General features: G+C 48.1%; 2 protein-coding genes across 2 annotated transcripts in view; one reads left to right on the top strand and one right to left on the bottom strand.

Annotated features, from left to right (window-relative positions):
* VAPB (VAMP associated protein B and C) overlaps window positions 1–3,939 on the top strand; it is a 47,984-nt gene extending 44,045 nt beyond the window's left edge. Inside the window, exon 6 of the mRNA XM_081033423.1 lies at window positions 2,494–3,939. Coding sequence (XP_080889549.1) covers window positions 2,494–2,652 — 159 coding nt within the window. The 3' untranslated portion in view covers window positions 2,653–3,939. The remainder of the gene's footprint in view (window positions 1–2,493) is intronic.
* A 13,591-nt stretch (window positions 3,940–17,530) lies between these two features.
* The window catches only part of APCDD1L (APC down-regulated 1 like), a 46,148-nt gene continuing 40,336 nt past the window's right edge, over window positions 17,531–23,342 (bottom strand). Inside the window, exon 4 of the mRNA XM_081034039.1 lies at window positions 17,531–19,638. Within this exon, the coding sequence (XP_080890165.1) occupies window positions 18,871–19,638 (768 nt within the window). The 3' untranslated portion in view covers window positions 17,531–18,870. The remainder of the gene's footprint in view (window positions 19,639–23,342) is intronic.

Raw genomic sequence — 23,342 nt, 5'->3', positions numbered from 1 at the left:
TGTATTTGCGCATTTTTCTCCCAGGGAGTAATTTCAGTTTTCATCAGGTTCTCAAAAGGGTCCTTGAACTGCCCCCCCACCCCCCACTCGAGAATCTGTGTCCCTTGAGCACAAGTGTCTTAGCTATTTAAACTCTTGTCCCCTCCAGGGAAAAACAACAACAACAACAACAACAACCCCTCTCCATTAGTGTAAATGGAAAATAAGTTTTGAGACTAAAAGTAAAAGAGCAGTGGTTATCTGGAATTCACATTTTCCAACCCCACTCTATCCCCACTGGATGAGAATCTTTTTTTTTAAGAGGGTAAATACTGATCTATACTCTATTTTAACACAGGTATAATTCTGATTTTTGAAGATTCTAACTAAATAGGTCTGGGCAAAAGGCTCTCATCAGACTGTGAACGTGGTAATGAGATTGGAGATGGGAAATTGGCAGAGTCGAAGGTGCAGATTACAGGAGAAGCGCAAGTGTCCAGCTCTGTGGATGAGGCAGCTATTGGTGTTGGAGGGTCAATTTGCACTGGGTGATGAAGGGAGGCAGGGTGCACTTATGTGGGCCTTGGAGGCCTGTGGTGGTATGGAAATGACTAGTCCAACGTGAAGTAGCTCTGACTCGGTCAGTTAAGTGCATCTCCGCGACCTCCGTGGCAGAGACCTACGTCTGAGCCGCCTTCCAGCTCTCACAGTATGTCTGTTTCAGGCACGGCACTGAAGAGAACATTTCTGATCGTCTGATCTTAGGAACTTTGGTAGCAGCTTAAACTTTGAGGCTGATCTGTTCTCTTCGTCTTGATGGTGCCACCCAACCATGTAATAGGTTTTTGCTCTTTAACCACCATAGCGCCAGGTCCATGTAACAAGTTCATTTCCGTTGACTGGCCCTTCTCTTTGTTCTGACAATGTGGTCGGTACCGGAGGATGACAGTGTCCAGGAATGGCACTGTCTGTCTTTACAGGAGTTCTGATTTGCCTTATTCAGTACCTTGTTTTAGTATAGAGTAAATTAAGAGGCTGACACTTCACTTTTGGGCTAAAAATCAGAGATCCGCCTAAAGCTTCTTCTTGAGAGTATTTCTCTTCAGAAATAGAGTTCTGTGCCGTTTAAAGTGATGAATAGATAGAAATAGCTTTTATATAAGCCCAATAAAATAAATGCTGTATTTTGCTGTGCCCATTTTTTTTGAAGTTAATCGAATAACACTAGTCATTTATCACTGTGCAGCGATATTGGCCATGCCCCATGAGCAGAATATCTTTAAAATGTTATCAGACCAATCTTGACACTAGAAGATTCTTTATCCTGCCAAACACTGATTTCTTGTTTTGTGTTCTTTCATTCTTTTATCTGGCCAACAAATTTCTGGTGGCCCTACCATGTCCCCAGCACTGTGGGCACAGACACGAGCAGTCCTGCCCTCGAGAGCCCCCATTCCAGGGGTACCAGGGAGACAGGCACAAACACTGACGTGAGCTGACAGCCGGTGTGATGAGAGGTCCCACAGAGGGGGCCACAAGTGCGTGGAGACTCAGCTCGGTGGGCTGCCTGCCTGTGGTCTCCAGGACCTGTTAGGCACTTGGGGGGTGTGAAGGAATTGAAGGGAAAGAACAGAAAGTGCAGCTGGTGTGTGGGGTATAGGGGTGAGCACACGGGTAATTAGCCGGTGACCTAGCTGCTCCGTGTGTCTGGGCCAGAATAGAAAGGCCTTGCCACCTGCCCTATTTGGGAATGCAGACTTGGCCTTGGGGGCAGTGAAGGAAGACAGACTTACTGTTCCTTACACACCTGGGTGGTCGGGGGGGAAATGTGGCCAAGTATCTTTACATGTACGAAAAAGAATGTTGCTTTGTTGGGAAATCCATACAGTAAGTAGAAAATATTTGAGATGCCTGTGTCAAGTCAAGTCTCATTTCAGTGTTCCAGATACTATGTTACTTGAACATTATCTGGTAGTCTACATGTAACTCAACAAATACCAACTGTGTTCAGAGTTCTACATTTCAGAGCTTCCAGATCCCCCACTTTGTAGTTTCTTTTGATTTTCATATTCCTGCCTTGGGATGCCTACCATTTCCGAAATCCATGACTTGATTCGGGAAGCCTGTTGAGCAGAGGGAGGAAGGACAGAGGGGTCGGGTTGGATGTAGGAGAAGAGGAGCAGCTGGGAGGCTTGGCCAGGAAGGTGGGTGGGCCAGGCTCGACCCTCTAGGGCGCTTTTTATAAATCGTGGGGAACTGAGGAATGCCTGCTTAGGATTGTGGTGTAAAAAGGTAACTAGCAGCTTCGTGGAGAATGGATGGAAGGCAAGAGGGGCTTCTGGCGGTATTTCATAGTGGCCCCCAAGTCAGTCCCCTTGTAAATGGGCTTCAAAATGGGGAGGTTGGACCATATCGTGGGATCCGAGTTCAGGGGTGCGGGCCACCTTGCTGAGCTGTAAGTGATGCCGCTCCTGGTGCCTCAGATTGGCTCTGAAACGTGCGTTTCCCCCGCAGGAAGAAGACGGCCTCCGGATGAGGAAGGCGGCACAGAGCAGCAGCCCTGGCCCTGCGCTGGCCATGGCCGGCAAGGAGGAGGGCCTGAGCAGCCGGCTCCTGGCCCTGGTGGTCCTGTTCTTCATTGTTGGGGTGGTCATAGGGAAGATCGCTTTGTAGAGGCCGGAAGACGTGGGCAGCCGCTCGGGAGACGGCCCGCCATGCGTGGGATCTAAATTTATCTTAACCGTATACACAAAGAAATTAATGTATGATGACATCTCACAGGTCTTGCCTTTAAATTACCCTCCCTGCGCGCGCGAGAGGTGCGCGCACACGAATAGAACATAATATAACGATCTCTTAGAAAGTTACAAATGAGTAGTCAGTGATTGGGGGAGAAGAATGATCTTTGTTAATGACAAGGGGAACCACGATTAAGTGATAATGGCATGTTGTAAATGTCATTTTAAACATTTGTAGCCTCGGTACATGTTGCTGGATTACCTCTCTTAAAACACGACACTCTTCCTTGCCTGTTGGTGCTGGCCCTCCGCGCTGGGGAGTGCCGTCACCTCCACGTAGTAACCCCCAAGCTGCTCACTCACTCCCCAGGCTGCTTTCCACGTTCTGCCCAGGCCATCAGTTCCTTGGTACTGATGATCAGAGTCAGAAACAGAAAAGAATTGTGCTGTGGCAGCGTCAGATGTGCTTGTCAAGAGGGGGAGGCGTATGTTGACTGACAGACCCGACACTTTGGAAATAAAAGTCAATGCTTTGTTCTCTTAAAGGGACCAAGCTAAATTACTATTGGTTCATGTAGTGAGGCTGAACTGTTATTCAGAGATGTTTAATGCATATTTAACTTATTTAATGTATTTCATCTCATGTTTTCTTACTGTCACAAGATTATAATTAATGCTGTGGCCTAAAAATCACCTGTGCTACCTGAGGCCAGTGGGCGAGGCTGACATGGCTGCTGGAGGGCCGCGGGCTCCTCTGTCCGGAGGTTCTGGGCTCTGCATACACGTGGAGGTTTATTGGAATGTTGGAGAACAGCTGCCAGGAAGCATTCTTCTGTGTAAATAAATAACAGCTACCATAGGGAGGGACATTTTTAGTAGCGACAGTCAACTCTGTATTACCCTTTGTATTGTTTCTTCACTGCCCGCCCCCCCAGCCACCACTCATACTTCCAGCATATTTGCCCTGAGTCTGGTCCTGCCCTTGCCCATGTGGCCCTAGCTTGGGGTCAGGGCGAGTGCGTCAGGTGGCAGAGTGGTCAGAGAGGGAACCAGCCGGGTGGGGGTGGGGAGGGGATGCGAGAGACTCCTCACATAATCTATCCAGTCGTAATTGAGAGTTTGACTGTGAATTAATTTTATGATGTAAAAGGCCAATCCAATTATGTTTGACTATGTAGCATCTTAAAAAGAAAAAGATTAAAATAAAGCCCCCTAATTAAGAGTTCTTTTGTCATTTTCTCACATGTGCTAAATGGTGGATTTGTTATTTTTATCGTTGTCATTATTTTGTCATTGGAAGGTTGATTTTAAAATGCTCCCTACAAATGAGAAAATATATGTTTAATTATTTAAATAATATAAATACATTTTTTGAGGAGGGTGGGTCGGCTTCCACTGAGAGTAAATAAAACTGCTGAAAATCTTAAGCAGCTGGTCACCCTTGCCCTTTCCTGAAAGGAAAGCTTCCCTCTGGGCCCAGGGGCCGCGCAGAAAGGACGAGAGACAGGCGTGCGGAGCACGGCCACAGTGTGTGTGGGGTAAGGAAATTCCCCACGAGGATGACCGTTCTTAGAGGTCGTACACCTGAGTCACGCTGGCCTGAGCCGGGCCTGAGCGGCTGGCTCTGGTGATGGGGCAGGACTTAGAGCTCCAACTGGTGTCATGAGTAACTTCCTGTCTTTGGGAAAAGATGTCTGCGTCTGGGTACTTGGCAGTAAATATCGAACAGACCGAGTTCTCACCACATACCTACTGCTCACATTTCTCAGAGCATGCAGACATGGGAGGCTGCTCGGTTGTAAATTCGTCTCTAGTATTTTTTCCAGGTGGATCCAGGTGCTTTCGGACGGGAGTGGAAACACTGAGCTGTGAGGCATGTGTCTTCTGTTGTTCGATTTCTGTCAGTGGACCCCCGTTCTCCCAGTGTAGGAACCGCAGTAAATGAATCTTTATGGAGCTTCCACTACTTGGCCTTGAGAGGACCGCGGTTAGGAGGGCCGTACACTTAGAGGACGTGGCTGTGTGTTCCCATTAAGCCTCCTACCAGCCGGCGGTTTGGGCCTGTGCGTCTGGAGTGGGCTGGTTCCTGCCCTGGGGGTGACTGAGGGCTTAACAAGCACGCCTGGGAAACCTCTGCTTTGCGTCTTGGAGCGTAATTTACTGTTTGTGTACATTCTCAGAGGATGTGGGCATTTTGTTTGTAGCTCAAAATCAAAAGTCTAAATCCTAAGCTGTCTCTTTCTACCCAAACATCCTGTAAAATCTGTCCCTCTTAGAGGTTAGGACTTGGCGATCACGTTAGTTTGTGGGGCTTTTTGACTGAGTGGAAGAAGGGAACTCCCCAGGGAGAGAAGGAGGGTGATGGCGGGAAGATGGGCTACTCTGGAAGCCATCCTGGTCCATAGAGAATGTGTCAGAAGAGACAGTGTGTGGTGCAAGGGCTGAGGTTCCAGGGCCACTTTAAGAGCCAAGATCTGGAACGTGGAGAAGCATGCACGGTTTGGAGGGTCTTTTCTGGAAGGACTGAAAAGGAAAAAACGAGTAAGACAGAGGAGATTGTGCGATCCTGTCACATGGCTGTTCTGTCCTGAGAGGGAGAGTCAGATAAGTGGAATAACCTGGCACAGACCTGGTGAGGCAGAAGCTGGTTAGGGTGCCAGCCAGGAAGTGAGCCTGGGCTGCCGCAGTCGGGCTGCCCTCATGTCCGCACCTCTGGGAGCGGTGTCCTTGTTTTAGAAATACCTGCCACTGACCTCGCAAGTACTAGATGTAAGCAATAAGAGTCCCGTAAATTTTTATTGATTGAATTTTTAAATTGATAATTTAAGCTTTCTCGGCACGATCCAAAATATGTCTTAATGACAGCAGGCTATCTTATTTGTAGGTGTGAGGACCCAGCTTTAATGTTTTTTCCTCCTCCTAGTTTGCATGTTTTTCCTCTCTTAGTTTCCTAAACTGCTGGCAACAGCAGTAATAAATACTGATAAAATCAAAATTGATTTTTACCAGTGGACAGTTTATGCCGAGAGAGATGGCTTATATGTACGTAACAGGAGGGGGAAAAATGAACCTCCAGTGATTCGTGGAAACCTAAACGCTTTCAAACAAATCCCAGGAAGAGCACTGCTATTGAAAGATAGCAGTGCTGGACTTGGAGCTGTGTTGAGTCAGATATAACTGAATGGCGTGATCGTGCCGAGCTTAAATAGCCTTTCAGATTAATTTGAAAACAAGCCGTGTGTGTGTGTGTGTGTGAGATATGTACCAGTGTGTGTCATATGTACCATATATAAGTAGCTTCACATTTTTCAAATGGTGCCTGTATTTTTTGCACACAAATCTTTATATTTGCAAACTTAGAATCCATGCCAAGATACAATGCCATTTGTCGTTTTCAGTTCCTTCTCTAAAGAATTGGCCCATTTGCAAATTTTGGGTTCTGGATTGTTTGTGAAATTCTTGGTTTTGGAAAAAAGAGGAGATGGGACTCAGGCTGCATCGTCACCTTGAACACTCGAATAACTAATAAAGTTGGAGACCTCTCAGGTTAAGAGGCCACTGCTTCCCCTGCTGGCGAAGGCAGTTGACGGAAGGGCGTGTGTTGGGGTGTTGGGTCCCAGAGCAGCCTCCCCGCCCCTTGCTGTTGAGCCCACCTGGCTAGAGGAGGAGGAGAAAGAACCAAGTAAAACTGGGGAATGAATCGAAAGTTATCTCTGAAGGGTCCCGTCTCAAGTAAGCCTGGGCCATGTTTGCTGTGGCTGAAAGGGGGCGCCTTCAAAGCTCAGCGGAAATGGAGTTGGATTTAGAAAGTCCCCTGATGAGTAGATGGGTCACTCTGGTTCATGGCATGCCCATCTCATCAGGCCCTCGGGGACCCAATGTGAAGCGGGGTCCTGCAGGTTTGCCGGCCAGGTTGCATTTGGCGGCGCCTGTTTTAAAAAAACCTTCCTCAGACCGAGCTGCTCTGATAGGAGCCTTTTAGGGAAAGTGGCGGTTGCCGCTGTCCCCTGTGCATTTCCAGTGCATTGCTCATGAACTTAATCTTCACGACTGCGGCCAAGGAAAGGGGGCTGCCTTGTGCACATGAGGCAGTGAAGCCTCCAGGAGGTTAAATTGGGCAACTTTTTAGAACCTCTCATTTGGAATGAAACCTGTCCCTGTGAAGGCTGCCGCCCGGGCCAGGGTCATGAACTGTGCCCCTATTTCAGCTGCCAAAACCGCCCAAAGGTGACAGTGAACTACTACTCTCAGTCGCTGTGATCAGTGCACCTTTGTTTGCTGCCTGTGTGCCCTATGCTATTATTTTAAAGATGACGTGGCTGGAATCAGGATGCCCATTCAGATGCTTTTTCCTTTTGAAACAATACACTTCAGACAGGGAAGAAACATGCGTGTCCGCTTTTCCCGTTGCCGGCAGAGCTCTGCCTGCTGCACCTGGGGAGTGAATTCAGGGGCTTTAGGCAGCAGATTACCGGTCTGTCTCAGCAAGGTGGGGATGAGAAAGCTCGCTACGGAGGCCTCACGGAACTTGTAAATGAAATGTGAGCCAAGGGCGCTTCATTAGAACGGATTTCACAGCAGTGGCCTGCCGAGGTTTAAAAACAGGCGGACTGGCCTCAGACCTCTCCCCCAATTAGGTTGCATTTCTCCGGGAAATGATTGAAGGGAGGAAGTAATCGCAGACCCTGGAGCATCCACCGGGCAGACCCGGGAGGCTGTGAAAATGGGTCTCCAGCGTGATTCACAAACCCTCTCCCTCCATCCAAATCCCATCAGCTGCTCACAGCACACGGGGCTTAGCGCCAAGAATGTCGCTGGGGTGCACGAGGCCACCCACCCCCGTCCGTGTCCAGGAACCCAGACCTGCCTCTGAGGCTTGTGCTTAGCTCGACACCACTAGCAAATAGGGCTTCGTTTTCATTTGTTTTCATTACAGAGGGAGCGTGAAAAACTTAGAAGACATGAACGCGCACGAACAGTTGTGTATCATAATTAACAGTGAAACTAGGAGGTGGGTGAGAGGTTGTCCCGATTAATATAATTATTTCAGATTTTGTTTTTAACAGAGTTAATTCATTAGGAAACGTCGGCCTCAGATCTGTAGAAGAGGAAGAAAAAGCAAGCAACAAAAACACAGCTATTATCTAACTTGCCATAAATATTTGCAATTATGATACCTTGGAACGCTGCCACGATATGGATTGCTTTGATTAAAAGATGTCAGTTGAATAAAACAGTGCCGTGGGATAATAGTTTTCTGCTGCTAGATAAATGCTAATGTTTGTTTTTAAACCAGGAAACATTGATCCTCTGACAATGCCCTATTACAATTACTTTATTATACCACACAGGCTTGATGTATATTTAATCATTTGGCTAATGGATGTGGGTGCAGTCCTCGTGCTTGCTCACTGTCCTCTGTACCCCCACTAGCATTCTGATCAGCGGCCAGAGCACGCCCCGCCTCAGAGCTTGGTTTTGCTGGAACGCAAGGCTGGGTCTGGCTGAAACAAAACAGGTCACTTTTTTTTGCTTTTCCCTTCAGTACATACCAACTAGGGGAGACAAATCAGATACCATAACACCATTTCATTAAGGCTTTGTGCTAACAAATCCACACCGCTTTCTGTGATTGGAGCAGATGATAGATCATGCTTATTTCTCACGTTGACTTGAGGGTTTTCCATGTAATACCAAGAGGTCTGGTCCTTTTCGTGAACTGTTTGCCTACGTTCCCGTCTTTTGGATGTTAGAAGTAAACTAAACTGTTATCCTCCTAGGGCAGCATTGATTTAAAAATGTTTTTCTTCCACTGACTCTTACTTGGATTCAAAGGTTGGAATTTATTGCCTGTGATTTTGAGACCACGTGTACAGCACGGCTTCTTGCTTTTCATTCACTCATTTAGCCAACATTTATCAGTTCACTCTTTCTGTGTTAGATACTGTAGGAGATGCTGAGAAATGAATCCACGGGAGTGATTGTGTTTCTGTGGTTTTCATTCGTAAGCAGTAAGGTGATTCAAGCTTATGCGTAGAGAGGAAAGTGCAAAATACATTTGGCTCTCATATCTGTTGCTAGCGTTTCCTTGTTAAAGACAATTTATAAACTGCTGCCATTTGGTACTTCCTGTAAGAAACTCAAAATGATCTATTTAAATGTTCCCTTTACCGCCTCCTCTCTCCTCTTGGAGTAAAGAAGTAGTTTTAGTAACGAATGCTGTTCCTGCTTTACACCTATCTATCTTTCTGTCTTGAAGAAGATCGCTGCAGTGTGTTTTTATTCTGACTTCGATGTACCTTAACATTTGGGGAATTGAGTATTTTAAGAGAGATCTTAGAGCGCTTTAGTTGGCATCATTTTTCTTTGATGTATTTTAAGTTGCATTTCCTGTTTTGACATGGAGTTCATTTAAAAGTTGGTGGAGGAAAGCACTCCTTTGCCGTCCTGCATTCTGGTTATCGGATATGCAATCAGTTCGTGGTTTTATGGCTGACTCTACATTTCCCAGAGGGAAGGAGATGTTATTTCTGCAGTGTCCAGATCGAAAGCGCCATTCACAGCATGTTCTCACACGTTCCGTGTGGGCTGATGAAACCTGCCCTGCCAAGGCGTCAACTTTGGTTCTGGCAGTCTCCATATTTTGTTCAATCAATTCTGTGCTCTGAATGTATTTAAAGGACGCTTCGGTGTAAAATTATTTTGAATGGATGGCTTAAGAGCATTTAGATGTGCTTCTTAGGAACATAAAATTGCTTTAAATGAAAAATTATAGACATTTTGTGCCAGAAAACAGACTTAAGGGATGACTCGGTCAACTCCCTCATTTGACTGATGGGAAACTTGCCCGGGGAGCTTCAGCATGGGGGCCAGGCCTACATTCCTTGTTTTCCTGTTGAGGGAGGAATGCGTCATTGTTTTACAGATTACTCACTGGTGTCAGTTGCTTCCAAGTCTGCAAGGTGGGATGGGTCCTGTCTCCGGCAGTGCTTGACTGTTCTCCATCTCACCATGTTATCTTGTTAAAACATTAATGAAAAAACGTTAGTTTCTTTTGGCAAAGTACTGCATGCAAGCAGTAAGGCTTCGTACAAAACCAAAGGGTCGACGGCACCAAGTCATCTTTCTACCAAACCCTTTCCCTTCTCCAGACAGGCCTGAATTCCCCATTTCTTGTCTGACTCTTTCTACATATGCTGTATGCACATGTTCTGTGTGCGTTCAGCCCTTGTGTTTTCTTACACACAAGCCGCAATTCACACTTACCCTCCCTGTTGTGTTTGTTGCATTTTGACTTGGTGATGTATCTTGGAGATCATTTCGTGTCCACATATCTTGTTAATGGCTCTGTAGTTTTCCTCTGTGTGATGTGCCCATAATTTCCTGAACCAGCCCGCTCCTGAGCTGCATTTAAATAGTTTCTAGTCTTGTTGCTACAAACACAGCTGCAGCAAACAGTCCTGTGAGTGAGCGCAGGACAGCTCTTAGGAGAGGAATGGGTGAGTCAAAGGGTGCCTGCATCTAATGTGTCAGAGGACTTCCATGTCACCTCAGGAGCACGCTCCAGCTCGCGGTCCCAGCACTGCCTCCTTCTAGCCCGCTGCCTGGCCTACCTTTCGGATCTTTGCTCACCTGAAAAGTGCACATGCTTTCTTAGTTTTCATCCGTCTTTCTTTGCACGAGATCGGGCAGTTTTTCATATGTGTAAAGCCAACTGAACACTTGTGAAGATGGGGAGCGAAGTGAGAACGGAAATCAAGGCTCACCACGCCAAAGGCTGATGACACCAGCAAAACCCGAGAGATTCTAAGACCATACACAACGAACGTGAACGTGGGGATCTGTGTTATTTTACTAACAGGAAAACTGCAGCAAAGGGTACAGAAATGGACTGGCAGGGGGAAATAACCCTTTGTGACCAACCAGTGGCGTTCTGATTCTCGCCGTGTACTAGCAGCTTCACTGTTGCACTAGTGTACGCGCGTAGTGTCACGTTCGCATTCCCTGGGGTCCATCTGACTAGGGTGACTTTGACCTTCTGACCATGTCCCAGAGGACACAAATAAGGTGGCAAATTTCAACATCGCAGACCATAGGGAGCTTCTATAAATAAGGGGGCCTGAAAATGGTGGTAATTTTGAAAGGGTTAAACTCTGAGCTGTAAAATGGAGGAGTTTTCTGGACAACAAAAGGAGCCACTCTGAAAAAGAACCAGACCAATGTGCCATTATCTTTTGTTAGTGCATTAGAAGACAAATCTGCTACCTGAGAATTTGCCAGAGTCCTGTAATGGGAGTGACATGCCCCATCAGAAACTGAAAAGAACCCTCAGAAATTGCACTTTTGAGTCTAGACTTCCTTTTTTTTTCTTTTTTAAAGAACAACTTTTGTTTGTGTTTTCTTAGCAATGTTTGACTGCCAAAATCATTTCTAAAAAGAAAAGGAAGAGTAAAAATTTGGAGAAACACAAAATTAGTGTTAGGGACTTTTTTGAAAACTGTACCTTTATGCTTCTTCAGAAATGTTAGGAAAATGTGAACAGAAGGCAGGAAGGAGGCATTCTAAAGTCAGGCCAAGACCCACGGTTATCATATATCGTGGCTCCCTCTGCAGTCATGTCGCTAGTCCTAAATGTGACTCGGAAACATGGTATCTTCCCGTTAGTGGTGACAAAACCTTCAAAGCGAATCCATCCAATCCTTGTGTGAGGAGGGGCTGGTGGCCTGCGGCTGTGGCCCTGGAGTTTGTCGTACTTTGGGCGTTTTCTCCAGTGTTACCCTCAGCCTTAGACATTGACAGTGAGCCCAGTTTGCACAGGCTCGCAAATGCTATCTTGCCCCATTAGCTGGCACTACCGTGTTTCCCTGAAAATAAGACCTAGCCAGACAATCAGCTCTAATACGTCTTTTGGAGCAAAAATTAATGTAAGACCTGGTCTTATTTTAATGTAATATAAGACCGGGTATAATTATAATATAATACAATAAAAGACCGGGTCTTATTTTACTATAATGCAAGACCCAGTCTTATATAACATAATAAGACCCGGTATTATATAAGACCGGGTCTTATATAAATTTTTGCTCCAAAAGACGTATTAGAGCTGATGGTCGGGCTGGGTCTTATTTTCGGGGAAACACGGTGCCTGTTCTCCGACACGTGCGTCCTCCCTTCTCCCTGTGCCACCTCCTCCCGCCCCCGCACCCCCAGTCCTGAAACCTCTCTTACTGATAGTCTGCCCTTTACTGGATTGAAAGCAATTTGAGGAGAAGTTCTCGGTTTTGTCGTTGGATTTGGTTTTATAATTTTTAATTTTATGTTTCACCGAAGCATTTCATGTGCATCATATAAAGAGCCAAACCCAGCTGACCCTTGAACAACACGGGGGTCAGGGGCAGCGACCCCTGTGCACTTGAAAATCGGCACGTCATTTAACCCAACAAAAACTTAACTACTAGCCTGCTGTTGACGAAGCCAGAATGATAATGTAAACAGTCAATTAGCACATATTTCGTATGTCACATATTTCGTATGTCACATATACTGCATTCTTACAGTAAAGTAAGTTAGACAAAAAAAAATCGTAAGGAAGAGAAAATACATTTACAGTACATACTGAAAAAAAGTTGCAAATAAGTGGACCTGCACAGTTCAAACCCATGTTGTTCAAGGGTCAACTGTAGTTTTATTCACAATGAAAACCAGCCAATCCCCATCACCCTTGTCTTCCATTTTAACACTGTGTTTCTTCTGGAATCAACCTCTATTTCTGACTGATGTAGCTATTTTACTTTCTCTTGAGTTTTCACTTCTAGATAATTCTATGTTGATTTCCTTCTAAGGAAGATAAGGATTTAGCTCTAATAATCTCCACCCCTATCCAAAGCACAACCCCCCCACCCCCCTTACCTCTTACGGTGGTATGTCATGATTTTTGGCTATGTCAGTATGCCTTTTGCATGGTCAAGACTACTTAAAATATTGTTCACAGCTCTGCCTGTATGTCCTATGATTACATTTCCCTTTTATACATAACCCTTCCCCCACCCCCACCCCATGCTGGAGTTACTAAATCTCAGTGTTTTGTTTGCTTACTTTCCTATGGATCTATCGTAAATTCAGTCCCAGACTCTGACAGAAGTATAAATCTCTTCGGTACATTCACACATCAGGTAATCTGTGATTTTTATGTTGTTTTTCTGTAAAAGTCATTCACTCCTGGAGCTCTGCATTCTCTTGCTACTCTCGAGACTGATTGCTCCCTAGACTCTTGATTCACTATCATCTTGGGAAGTCCCTTTGTTCTCTTCTGGGTTGGATTCCCTGTTTCTGGATCTCTGGCTTCCTCTTATTTAATACCTCATTTTGGTGGAACACATCCTCAAGCAGGTTTCTGACAAAGGAGTATGTGGGAGGTAATTGTCCTGAGACTTTTACACATCTGAAAATGTTCCATTCTGCCCTCCCACTGAATTGATAATTGTGCTAGGTATAAAAACCAAGGTTGGAAATCATTCTGAGGATTTCAAAAGCATTGTTCACGGATCACCAGCTTCTAGAGTCGCCCTTAAGTCTAACACCACTTTAATTCCTGATCCTTTTTTTATTTCTAGGGGAAGTTTTTTAATTTTCAATTTTCTTCTATCATGTTTATAATTTTCAAGAAGCCTTTCTTTCTCAGTTACTATGTGTTTATAGCAACCTGCACTTGCTAGATGTACTAGTTTTCACTGAGGAAATTATAGTTCTTCTGTTGTTCTATAAGTTCTTTTTTGTTGTCATTCTGTGAGAGGGACTGAAAATGGTCGTGGTCTTTAAAAGGTGGTCATTGTTTGCACTGTGGATAGTATATAGTTGTTGTTCTGTCACCTGCATTGTCTCCTACCTACTAGACACTTTGGACTAGACTGGTGTCTAGCCTATTGGAGGCTTTCGTCCAGTGCCTGGTGATCCTTGGATGTCCTTGTGTGTTTATGAATGAAGCACTAAAAAGCTGATGGGCAGCTGCATATGTGTAGTGGGGTTTGTTGAAGGGTGGGTTTCTATGAAAGCTAACTGGGTCTGGCCCTAACAGACACCTACTTAGGGATGTTCTAGCTGTCAGCATCTGTAGTTGGTTTAGCTTAGGCTTGTTTCTCCGGAGAGGAATCGTGACCACCATCTCTCAAGGACAAAGACGCTGTGCAACTTCACTGTGGAACGTGTAGTTTTATTTACTCCCTCTTTTTAGCTTGCTACCTTTCCCTGACAGTTTCCAAGTCCAAAGATTCCCCTGGTTGAGTGTCCAGTTTCTTACAGGGATTAGGGACAGGGTCTGGGGGTAAAAGTCTTATAGACTTTCGACTAGTTCCCCTGTTTTCAGCCTCTCTGCTGTCTTGCCTTTCAAGGGCCTTGGGCCACCAATACCTAAGCCTTGGGGCACGAGTGGACTTGCTTCTGATCTCTGCCTCTGGACAAGCTCTTTTTTCCTGCTTTCTGTGATCTGCCAATGATACATTGCTCATCAGTTTTCCAGATTCCAGAGTTTTGCTGACATCTCTTGTTGGCTATGCTCTCTTCTCCTTTTATGTTTATCCATGTGTTTTTGTGCCCTTTTATTTTTTGCCCATAATTTATTGGGGCTTCAGAGGTAGTGAAGTAGAGGTAAAAGTGTACGTTCCACTGGCCACTTTAGCCAGAAATGTAGAAGCCTTCCTTCCAAGGCACCCAGTTCAAAACTTGGCACATGTTGGCTGCTCAATAAATACATGTAGGTCTTATTAAACTGACATGATTGATTTTTAACAGAAGTAATGACCACCAAAATCTTTCGTAATTGTTTCCTCTGGAGGGATTAAAAAATACCAAATGTCGGAATAAGAGCAGTAGGTTATTAATGGTCCCTAGGAAATAAATATAACATTACTGGAAAAAAGACCCATCCTCACTGAGAGTTTCCTCGTGTAAAGTCATTCCTCTTAGAATACATCACTGATCCTCCTTGAACCACTGTCCCGTTCTGCTCTTTCCAGGTGTTGGGGTTGGATGGCTCCAGGAATCACCAGGTTTCAGCTCATTTCACTGGTGAGGAATGTGAAGCCAGGGGCTCCATAGCCAAGGATAGAAAGTCTTAGGTGCCTGTATGGGATGGAGGGTCTCCCAGTCTCCCTGACCTCATAGGTTTGAGAAATCTGTTGTGGACTCCTGGGGATCCCCGAATCAGGCCCCAGGGCCTTCTGTTCTAGGACAGTGATTGTACCCAGTCCCTGTCCTAGAGAGGGCCTGGCTAGCAGAACACAGGTATCCTCAGGTTCACAGTTCCGGGTTCTGTTCGGCCCATCTTATTAAAAAAATAGCAATAACATCAACATTCTAAGCCAGTACTTAGAGTATGTGATTGTCATCTTGATGCTCGAGTTCAGGGCCTCCAACCAGTACTCAGAATGTTTATTCATTTGACCGGTCTTTATTGAGCTCCTACTGTGTGCCTTCCACACACTGGGGGGCACAGTGGGGAACAAGACAGACATGGGCCAGCTGTCGAGGAACTCCTATTCCTAGAGGAGAGAGGCCAATGAGAAATAAGGAAATGAACAGATAAGGGGCATTGTGATGCTGTGTCAGAAATAAAAAGGGTGCCTAGGTGGGAAGTGGCCGAGTGGGAGTGGAGTGGGCAGTGCCTTCCAGGCAGAGGGCACACCCCATGCAAAGACTCAGAAGGGCCAGGTTCAAGGCGATTTCAGAATAGCTGGGAGGCCCCCTGGCTGGGGTGGAGGATGGAGGTAGGAAGAGGGTGGGAGGAGGGTTAATCCTCCAGAATAGCAGCATGTAATTTACTCCCATCCTCACGTCCACCTTATGGGGGTTGTGTGTGTGTGAGAGGGAACCAGGTTTCAGTCCCTGAAGGCCATCAAGAGCCGATTGGAAGTTGCACGCAGCTGCCCACGTTCACCCCTGGAAGTGGGAACGGCCCCTCCCCGCAGGGCTACACTGACAGCCAGAAGAGGGCCTGTGCCACAGCCCTAATTTGATCCCCCCTCTGTCCGGAAGCTGCTGCCCCCCTTCCCCTGCAGCCTCCCTCCAGCCTGAGTCACGGGCCCCAGGAGGCCAGGACGAGTGCGTCACTGTAGTCACTGTCGCTGTGAGCGGCTCCTCAGGCCAGCAGCACCACCGGGAGATTAAACACATTCGCTTAGAAAAAGCAAAGAAATAACTTCTTTTGATAACCAGCATCTGTTAGTTAATGGGCCTCTGAGAGCTGTATACAATTTAAACTTTTTATTAAAAAAAAAAAAAAGCTCATTCACTCTCCTGGGAGCTTGCGCTGTGAAATTATAAACTGCATGGCTTTTTTCCCTTTTAAACGTGACTGAACATACAATGGAGAACATTAATTTTGTTTTGTTTTGTTTTGAGCGAGAACTGTGGGTTTTACTTTCCCCTCTTTTGATTAAAGCTATCTCATCTCGGCTTTTATGTGGAGGGGCCAGACTAACAGCAGGGAGCAAAGAAAGGGGCCAGAAGGCGGGTCTGCCGGCCTCTCACCTGTCTCCTCAGCCCCCAAACTGACTCCTTCTTGTTTCAGCCCAGCGTCTGGGAAATGGGGCCCGTTGTCTTTCTCCAGCAGTGATATTTTCTAGGGGGACCAAATGCTTCAGAGCCAAGAAGGCCGGAGGGGAGGGACCTCAGTTTAGTCAGTGAGCCAGGGGCCTTCTCTTCCTCAACACAGTCTCCTAATTAGAGGTGGCTCCTGCCACGTCCCACAGAGCAGCCCTGAACTGCTTTCCCCAAGTCCAGCCAAGGAATCCACCCCTGCCAGGCACCTGAGCCCCGTAACAGCCACCCCCAGACGAAGCTCGCTCTCCGACTCTGCTGGTGACCCTGGACGAGCCCCCTCTCTGCTCTGAGCCTTAATCTCATGTGCACAAAGGAGTCACAGCCCCCACCCACACTGTTGCCCCCACGGTGAGGGACGCTGTACCTGACATGGCAGTGACCTCTTTACAGGTTGTGGGGCGAGGATTAACGGGGATCACTCAACCGTCGTTCCTGAGGTGCCGTGTAACTGAGTCAATCCTTCCCTTTTACATGCGTGGCAGAGAATAAATGTGAAGGAATCATTTCAGACAGTGACCAGGATGGTGGGTGTCACCTGAGGAGGTGACATGTGGTCCGAGACTTGAATGAAAAGAGCCAAGCTTCTCAGGATCTGGGTGAAGAGATGTGAGGCAGAGGGGATGGCCGTGCAAAGGCCCTGAGGCCGGAAACAGGCTTGCTGTGATTGAGGAACAGAAGGCGGGACATGGGGAGGTTTGGCCGGACCTTACAGACAAAGGTGGACAAGGAGCTGGGGTTTTATTCTGAGGCCCCTGGAGAGTTCTGCGCAGGGCAGGGCCGTAGCATGAACTGAAGGTGCAGAACAGAGACGTTTGTTTACCTCCACGGGTTTTATTCTTTCACACATTCTCTGGAAGACACTTCACTTCCTTTCTTTAGAACCATAATCCCCTCGGGTGACTTTAACAACCAGCAAGAACGTTTTTCAGGCTGTTTAATTTTATCCAGAGATTCAAGTTTGATGGTAAATGATGGCATGGTTGCCTGAGCCGCCGATACGAGACTTGCTCAGTCCTGGACACATTGTGGCCACCCCACCCCCCACCCCCCACCCCCGTCATCCCCACCAGGAGCCCCCCCCCCATGCACTCTGAGACTGTAATTAACTATTTCTTGTACTTTGGTAAATATGCCAGGAACACTCGTAGCTTCTCAGACCTATAGACAATATTAACTTGGTGGATTGTTGGGTTGGTTTTTGTTTTTTTTGTTTTTTTGAGAAGAATGGGTAGATAAGTTAGAGCAATTTCAGCGGGCTGATTGAACCCCACACAACCTGACGGAGAACAAGGGCTTCCTTCTGAAAGCGTCATTAGCCTCACAGACAATTGTTGTTCAAGATCTGTGATGAGAGCCAGAGATAGGACTCCGGCGGGGAAGGAGGGGCTCTGTCCACACACAGTCCCCGAAACCCTTGAGCCCACCAGGATGCCGGCTAATTCTGCAAAGTGCAGATGAGGCCCTGGGAACACAGGCAGGGACCCTGGAGAGGCACAGCCTGTCCCCACCTTGGTGACAGCGTCCTCTGAGCCCAGGCGGACATCAGCATCGTGGCGAGAAGGCTGCCTCCTCCTCCAGATGTCGCCATGTAGCCCAGTGACCCCAACCTCTCCCTCGGGTGGTCCCAAAGACACTTTCGGAGGTTTTTCTCCCTCCTTGTCAGTCAAACACAGGGAATCTTGAAAACAGAGGACGTCTGTGCAGTGCTAATTACAGAGCACGTTGGTGGTACTGCTATCATTAGTATTAATTACTTTCGGAAGGCTGGAAATACCACTTCCCTCTGAAGATCTGGCCCCAGCAGCCAGCCCAGCGCGTAGTGTTTGGTGGGGGCAAGGGAAGCCACGCTCCTCGGCTCAGATGGAGCCGCTGCGTGAGCGCGGCCCAGGAGGGCTGGATTCATGCACGCAGCGTGGACAGCTTGAGGCCTGACTTGCAGAAGCACCGGCAGATGCCAGCAGTGAGGGCTCGAGAAAGCCGACTCACCCCTGAGGAGACAAGCCCTCTGTCAGAGAGCTGAGAACTGAAAGCCCCGAGCGACATCTTTAATTCATGGCTCTGGTTTGAGTGTACAAGTTCCCCAGTTCGAATTAATGAGCTTTGAACACAACCCGCAGACGGGCAGACCGGTGGCAGCGTCCTCATGCAGAACCTCATCCCCATCGCACAAAACCCCAAAGGTACAGAGAGGGAAGGGGTGCCGGCGAGCAGGACGACCAGGTGTTGTCTACACCCCAGTGCTGGTCCCCAAACTGCCCACGAAAATTGGGAGCGAGCGTGTGAAACTCAAAGCAGTTGACATTGCCGCGGCGCCCAGGCTCGTGCTCAGGACTCGGTTGCCGGCCGCGGTGTAGGCACCAGGTAAACAGGTAAACAGGTGCCACCTGTTGAGGCACCAGGACTCAGGCTGAGCTGACAGTGGCAGGGCAGCCGTCTGTGACAGAGGAGACGGAAAGGGCTGGCCTTCCTCGCGGACCAGTGGGGGAGTCTGTGCTGGGAGGGAGTCCCTGGGGTCAGACGGTGTCCTGAGGAGCTGTCTGGAAATGGAAGACCAATTTCATAGCCACTCAAGGAAGGCCAGCCCGAGAACTAGGAGCAGAAAGGGGAGAGGGGCCCCTCGAGGACACCGCCCCCCACCACCGAGGGGCTTCTGCAGAGGCCGGTGCTGTGGCGGCCTGGAGAAGTCCCGGGCCATTCTGTCACAAAGCACCAGGGGCGCTTGGTAGGATGTAGGGCGTTTCTCCGGGGTGTCCGGGCTTGACCCGTCAGTGGGCCTTTGTCCGATGAAAAGCAGGCTTTGCCCGAGGGGGTCTTGCTCCATCTTGAAAAGCTCATACTCTACGTGGGGGAGCCTGATACCCAGTGGCAGGCACCCATTGGTGGCTGTGACATCCCGCTCGGTTCCCAGGGACCAGGGCCCCGGGCCCCCGCAGCTGTTCGGCTCGGAGAAGTTGAGCATGGCCGTGGTGACCTGGTCCATGGGAGTCACGCGCGCCCTCGTGACCTGGAACACCAGCTCGGTGCCGCCAAGGACCTTGGTGGACGGCATGCCCCTGGTGTAGCGGCCGGCTGCGTAGACGGTGAAGGTGGGCTGCCGGCAGGCAGGGTCCGAGAAGTGGTGGTAGTACCCTTCCCAGGAGCGGTTGTGCCCGTGGAAGGTGAAGAGCCTGGTGAGGAAAAGCACAGCGGGGCGCAGCTCGCACCCCGGGCTGACCCACCGGCCGCCCAGGCGCAGGGGCAGGGCTGCCTGACCGGGCAGCACTGGTGGGTGATGCTCATCCGAACGGGCGATGAGGCTGCAGGCGGGGCAGGGGTGCGCGTGGTGCTGGCGAAACACAAACAGAAGAGTGGTGACTGTCCTGGGTGGGGAAGTCGAGCTGTCGCGGGGCTCTGCCCATCTGGCACTCCCTTCACTCCCCGCTTCCGGCCCCCATGGCTGCTCTGCTCTTCATGGACCTCAGCAATCTCCTCCCTCCTCTGGGCCTTTGCACCTGCTGTCCCTTCTCCTTGGAATGTCGCCCAATTGGTGACGTATCCTGACCACCCCACACACAGCAGTCCTCAGGCTCTAGCGCTCAGAGACATGTCATTGCCTTCTTCCCACCCGTCCCCTGCATTAGACTGTAAGCCCCACAAAGCCAGGACTGTGGCTGCTCCATCCCCAGGGCCCGGCACAGGGCCCTCTTCACGGCAGGAACAAATCGGCTGAATGATGAAGGGATGAATGGATGAATCAGAAATGAATGGAGGTGCCTTATGTTCTGGGCTTTGAAAGAGTTGTCCTTTCCCACACCCAGCCTGCTTGGTCCTGAAAGTCGGCCACTACGTTTTATTACATTTCCTTGCCCATTGTTATGCCCTCTGTCCCCTTGCTCTTTTGGGTGCTTCCGAAAGGAAGCAGGAACTGTGCTAAGCTCTTCTCATGTAGCTGTTACACGTTAGAGCTGAAGGAGCTGAAATTCAGTGGGCCAGGCGGCCTGCCAGGGTTCTCCAGCCTGGGAGTGGTAGAGCCCAGCGGGCCCCCTGCCTATGTGACCTCCTCCCCCATTCTGTGAAGAAAGCCTCACTCCGCTCAGAGTGGTCTGCAGTCTCTATGGGGCAGAGGGAGACATTTTATCTTCAGAAATTTCACCTTGGAAGGTGATCATTGTTCCTTCCACTCCCTTTGGTGAGTGAATGTGGCAACAAGGGAGAAGAGACACGAAAGTATCTCGCCCTCGGACCCCCACTGCTTAGTCTGTGCTTAGGAGATGGCTGACATGTTGCTAAGAGATACGGCAAAGATGTCCCTTCCGGTGTTATCAGAGGGAGAACTGGCCACCCCAGGTGGTCGTGTGCAGCCACAGCCCTCAATGGCCCAGGCTGTGAATTTGTTTCCTCTCTCTTTGGTCTTATTTGTGGTTGTCCCTGCCTTATAAAAGTCACATGAGCTGGGTTTACAGTAAAACATGTTAAAAGGAAACAGATGCTAAACCAAATTGTGTGGGAGTAGTCAGTCTGCATTTTGGAGTGAACAAGCTCAGGAGAGGCCAAAAAGGAACCAGATACAGACCTCTTCCTGGGTTGTTGTTTTTTTTTTTTTTTTTTTTTTTTAAGGGAGCTGCTCCCAGAATTTAGTCCACAGCATCATTCTGAAAGGTGAATGTCCTTGGAGCAGACACTTGTCAAAGCAAGGCTGATGTGGGAACTAACAACTGACCCCTGCTTTTGCCATTCCAGAAGGAAGCTTAGGGCCAGGGCGCATGCAGAACAAGACAGGCCAGGAAAAGGGGCATCTTGAGGACCCACCTGGGAAATCAGCTCCTGTACTTTTTCTTACAACCAAAAGATTTCCAGATTGCTCCTGGATGACTCCCATGCCAAAAATTGGCGTTTGGGAGTCCTACTTTAGCCACATTGGATGATTGAGAAAATTTTTTTTTCTTTTTCAGACTACCACATTATGAACATGTATTATTTATTTCTATGATGAACCTGAACTTGCCGTGATTTCCATAATGGATAACAACAGTATATTATTTTTGGTTTGGGGGATTTTGACCCAGAAGACTCGAAGGCACTTTGAAATACTAGTACATGGCAGCAGAAATGTTTGTGATGGGAAGACGCGAGCAGGCTGGGTAGTTAGCTGGCGCGCCCGTAATTGGGATACCGGCTGGTAAGAGACTACTCTAACTTAGCCATTTTAACCCACATTTCGACTGTTGTCACAGTAACGTGTATTGAAGGACATAATGCATGGCATCAAAATAATCCCAGGGCTGCCCTTCCCCCCAAAACAGAGATATCTTCTGCAGATAGGACACGGGGAATGTTAGTTGGTGATTTGGGGCAAGTGGTTTTCTGCATAGCAGAAACAAATTGAGAACTAGCAAGCTTCTAAGGTGAGAGAAAGGGGGAGAAAACGCATTTCCTTCTCTGATGTTTTTGAAAGGGGTGAAAGAAGGGACCCGTCTCTTATCAAAAATCTTCCAGGCGTCGTTCTGCTCAGGTCCAGAGTTGCGCGTGTTAATAAACAAGGCCTCCAGCTAGCAGAACTCACGCTTGTGTAGCAGCCAAACTCTTACTGGTTTAAGCCTGTTATATAAAGTTATTTCTCAAACATCACAAAACAGTTTCTAATTAACCCCCAGAGGTGACACCAGGCTTAGATGATTTTGGTCGAGTGCTGGCTGGCTGATTGATTAGGATTCTCTATCCAGGCAATGAATTTGGGGATCAAATTGGTTTTAAATTAACTTCCAAAAACGTTCATGTTTACCATCTGGTTTGGGTCGTGGGCAAGGCTTGGGCCCCGAGAGCATAAGGCAATGACTAATTCGTTACTTGGGGGTTTAGCTGCAGCATTTCCTTCTTTGAAATTTTCTTCCTTTTTTTTCCGGGGAGGGGACTTCTAATGTAATGTCGGTACATCTGGCACCGCTCATCTGTGCACACACTCAGTGTGTTCTGCTTCTCAATCGCACTGCACGTGACATTGGCCCCACTGGCTGGTCAGGCGGCAGGAGTCCAAGGCTCAGAGCCTGGGGGAGACATGAACACGTCATCCTCGGTGCCACGGAGTCCGTCCTCTCTGCTTCAGAATCCTGTTCCCTTCTAATGAGGTGGTGGGCTCTGGTAATCACCCCACCGTCAGCACCTTCTCCTCTCGAAGGAGGAGCAGCGTCAGCCCAATCCAGAACATTGACTGCCCAAAAGAGAATACTTTTGAGGTCATGGAAAGAGCTCAGGTTGTTTTTCTGATTATGAGAGCTCCTTGTTGTCCTGCTTCTCTGCTCCCCAGATCCCGTGTTGCGAGGAGGGTGGGCGCCTCCCCGGTCCCCCGCCTTGGGGTGATTTGAGGAGCGGCTGCTCCCACGGGTGGCAAGTTGCCCCATCTGGTTTAGTTCCTGGAGTGTCTAGTACACAGTAGGCACTTCATACATGCTGATGCTCCAAGAGCACTTGATAGGGACTCCTGAACTAATCATCCTTCCCCTCATCCAATCATCTCACTTTCGAAGAATATTCCTTGGGTGCCAAGTACAGACATTCTTTACCGGAAGTGCCAACCTTGACTCCTTTTTACCAACACCCTAACGTTTCTTCTCATTGTGAATGTAGACAACGAACCCCTGTAGCTCTTGGAACTCTGACTTTGTTGCCTCTCTCATATGAACAGGGTGGCAGATACTGGAAACTTTCTTTATGCTCATCACTACTTTGAGATTAAGGGAGAATAAGGAAGTCATATGCATAGTATTCGTATGTCACAAATTCATGCTTTCAGACTTAAGTAACTACTTTAATAGCATTGGTTTCTGTTGAAATCCGATGTATTTTATTTTACGCTTTTACAAACATGTTTCTGAAGGGGGGGGGGGTCCTTAGCCATCACCAGCCACACAGGAGAGGTTGCAAGGCTCCGCCCGTGCTGGTCAGGCTCTGTGCTGGGTGCCCAGAGCACGTCCTGGCACAAAGGATGTTCAGTTTCTTTCTGCCTGTGTGCTCGTCCGGCAAGGAGAGGCTACTGGATCTGCCCCACGTAGA

This window comes from Rhinolophus hipposideros (genome assembly GCF_964194185.1).
Source record: "Rhinolophus hipposideros genome assembly, chromosome: 22".
NCBI classification, from domain to species: domain Eukaryota; kingdom Metazoa; phylum Chordata; class Mammalia; order Chiroptera; family Rhinolophidae; genus Rhinolophus; species Rhinolophus hipposideros.
The sequence above is the reverse complement of the archived record's forward strand: the minus strand, read 5'-3'. Positions and strand labels throughout refer to the sequence as shown.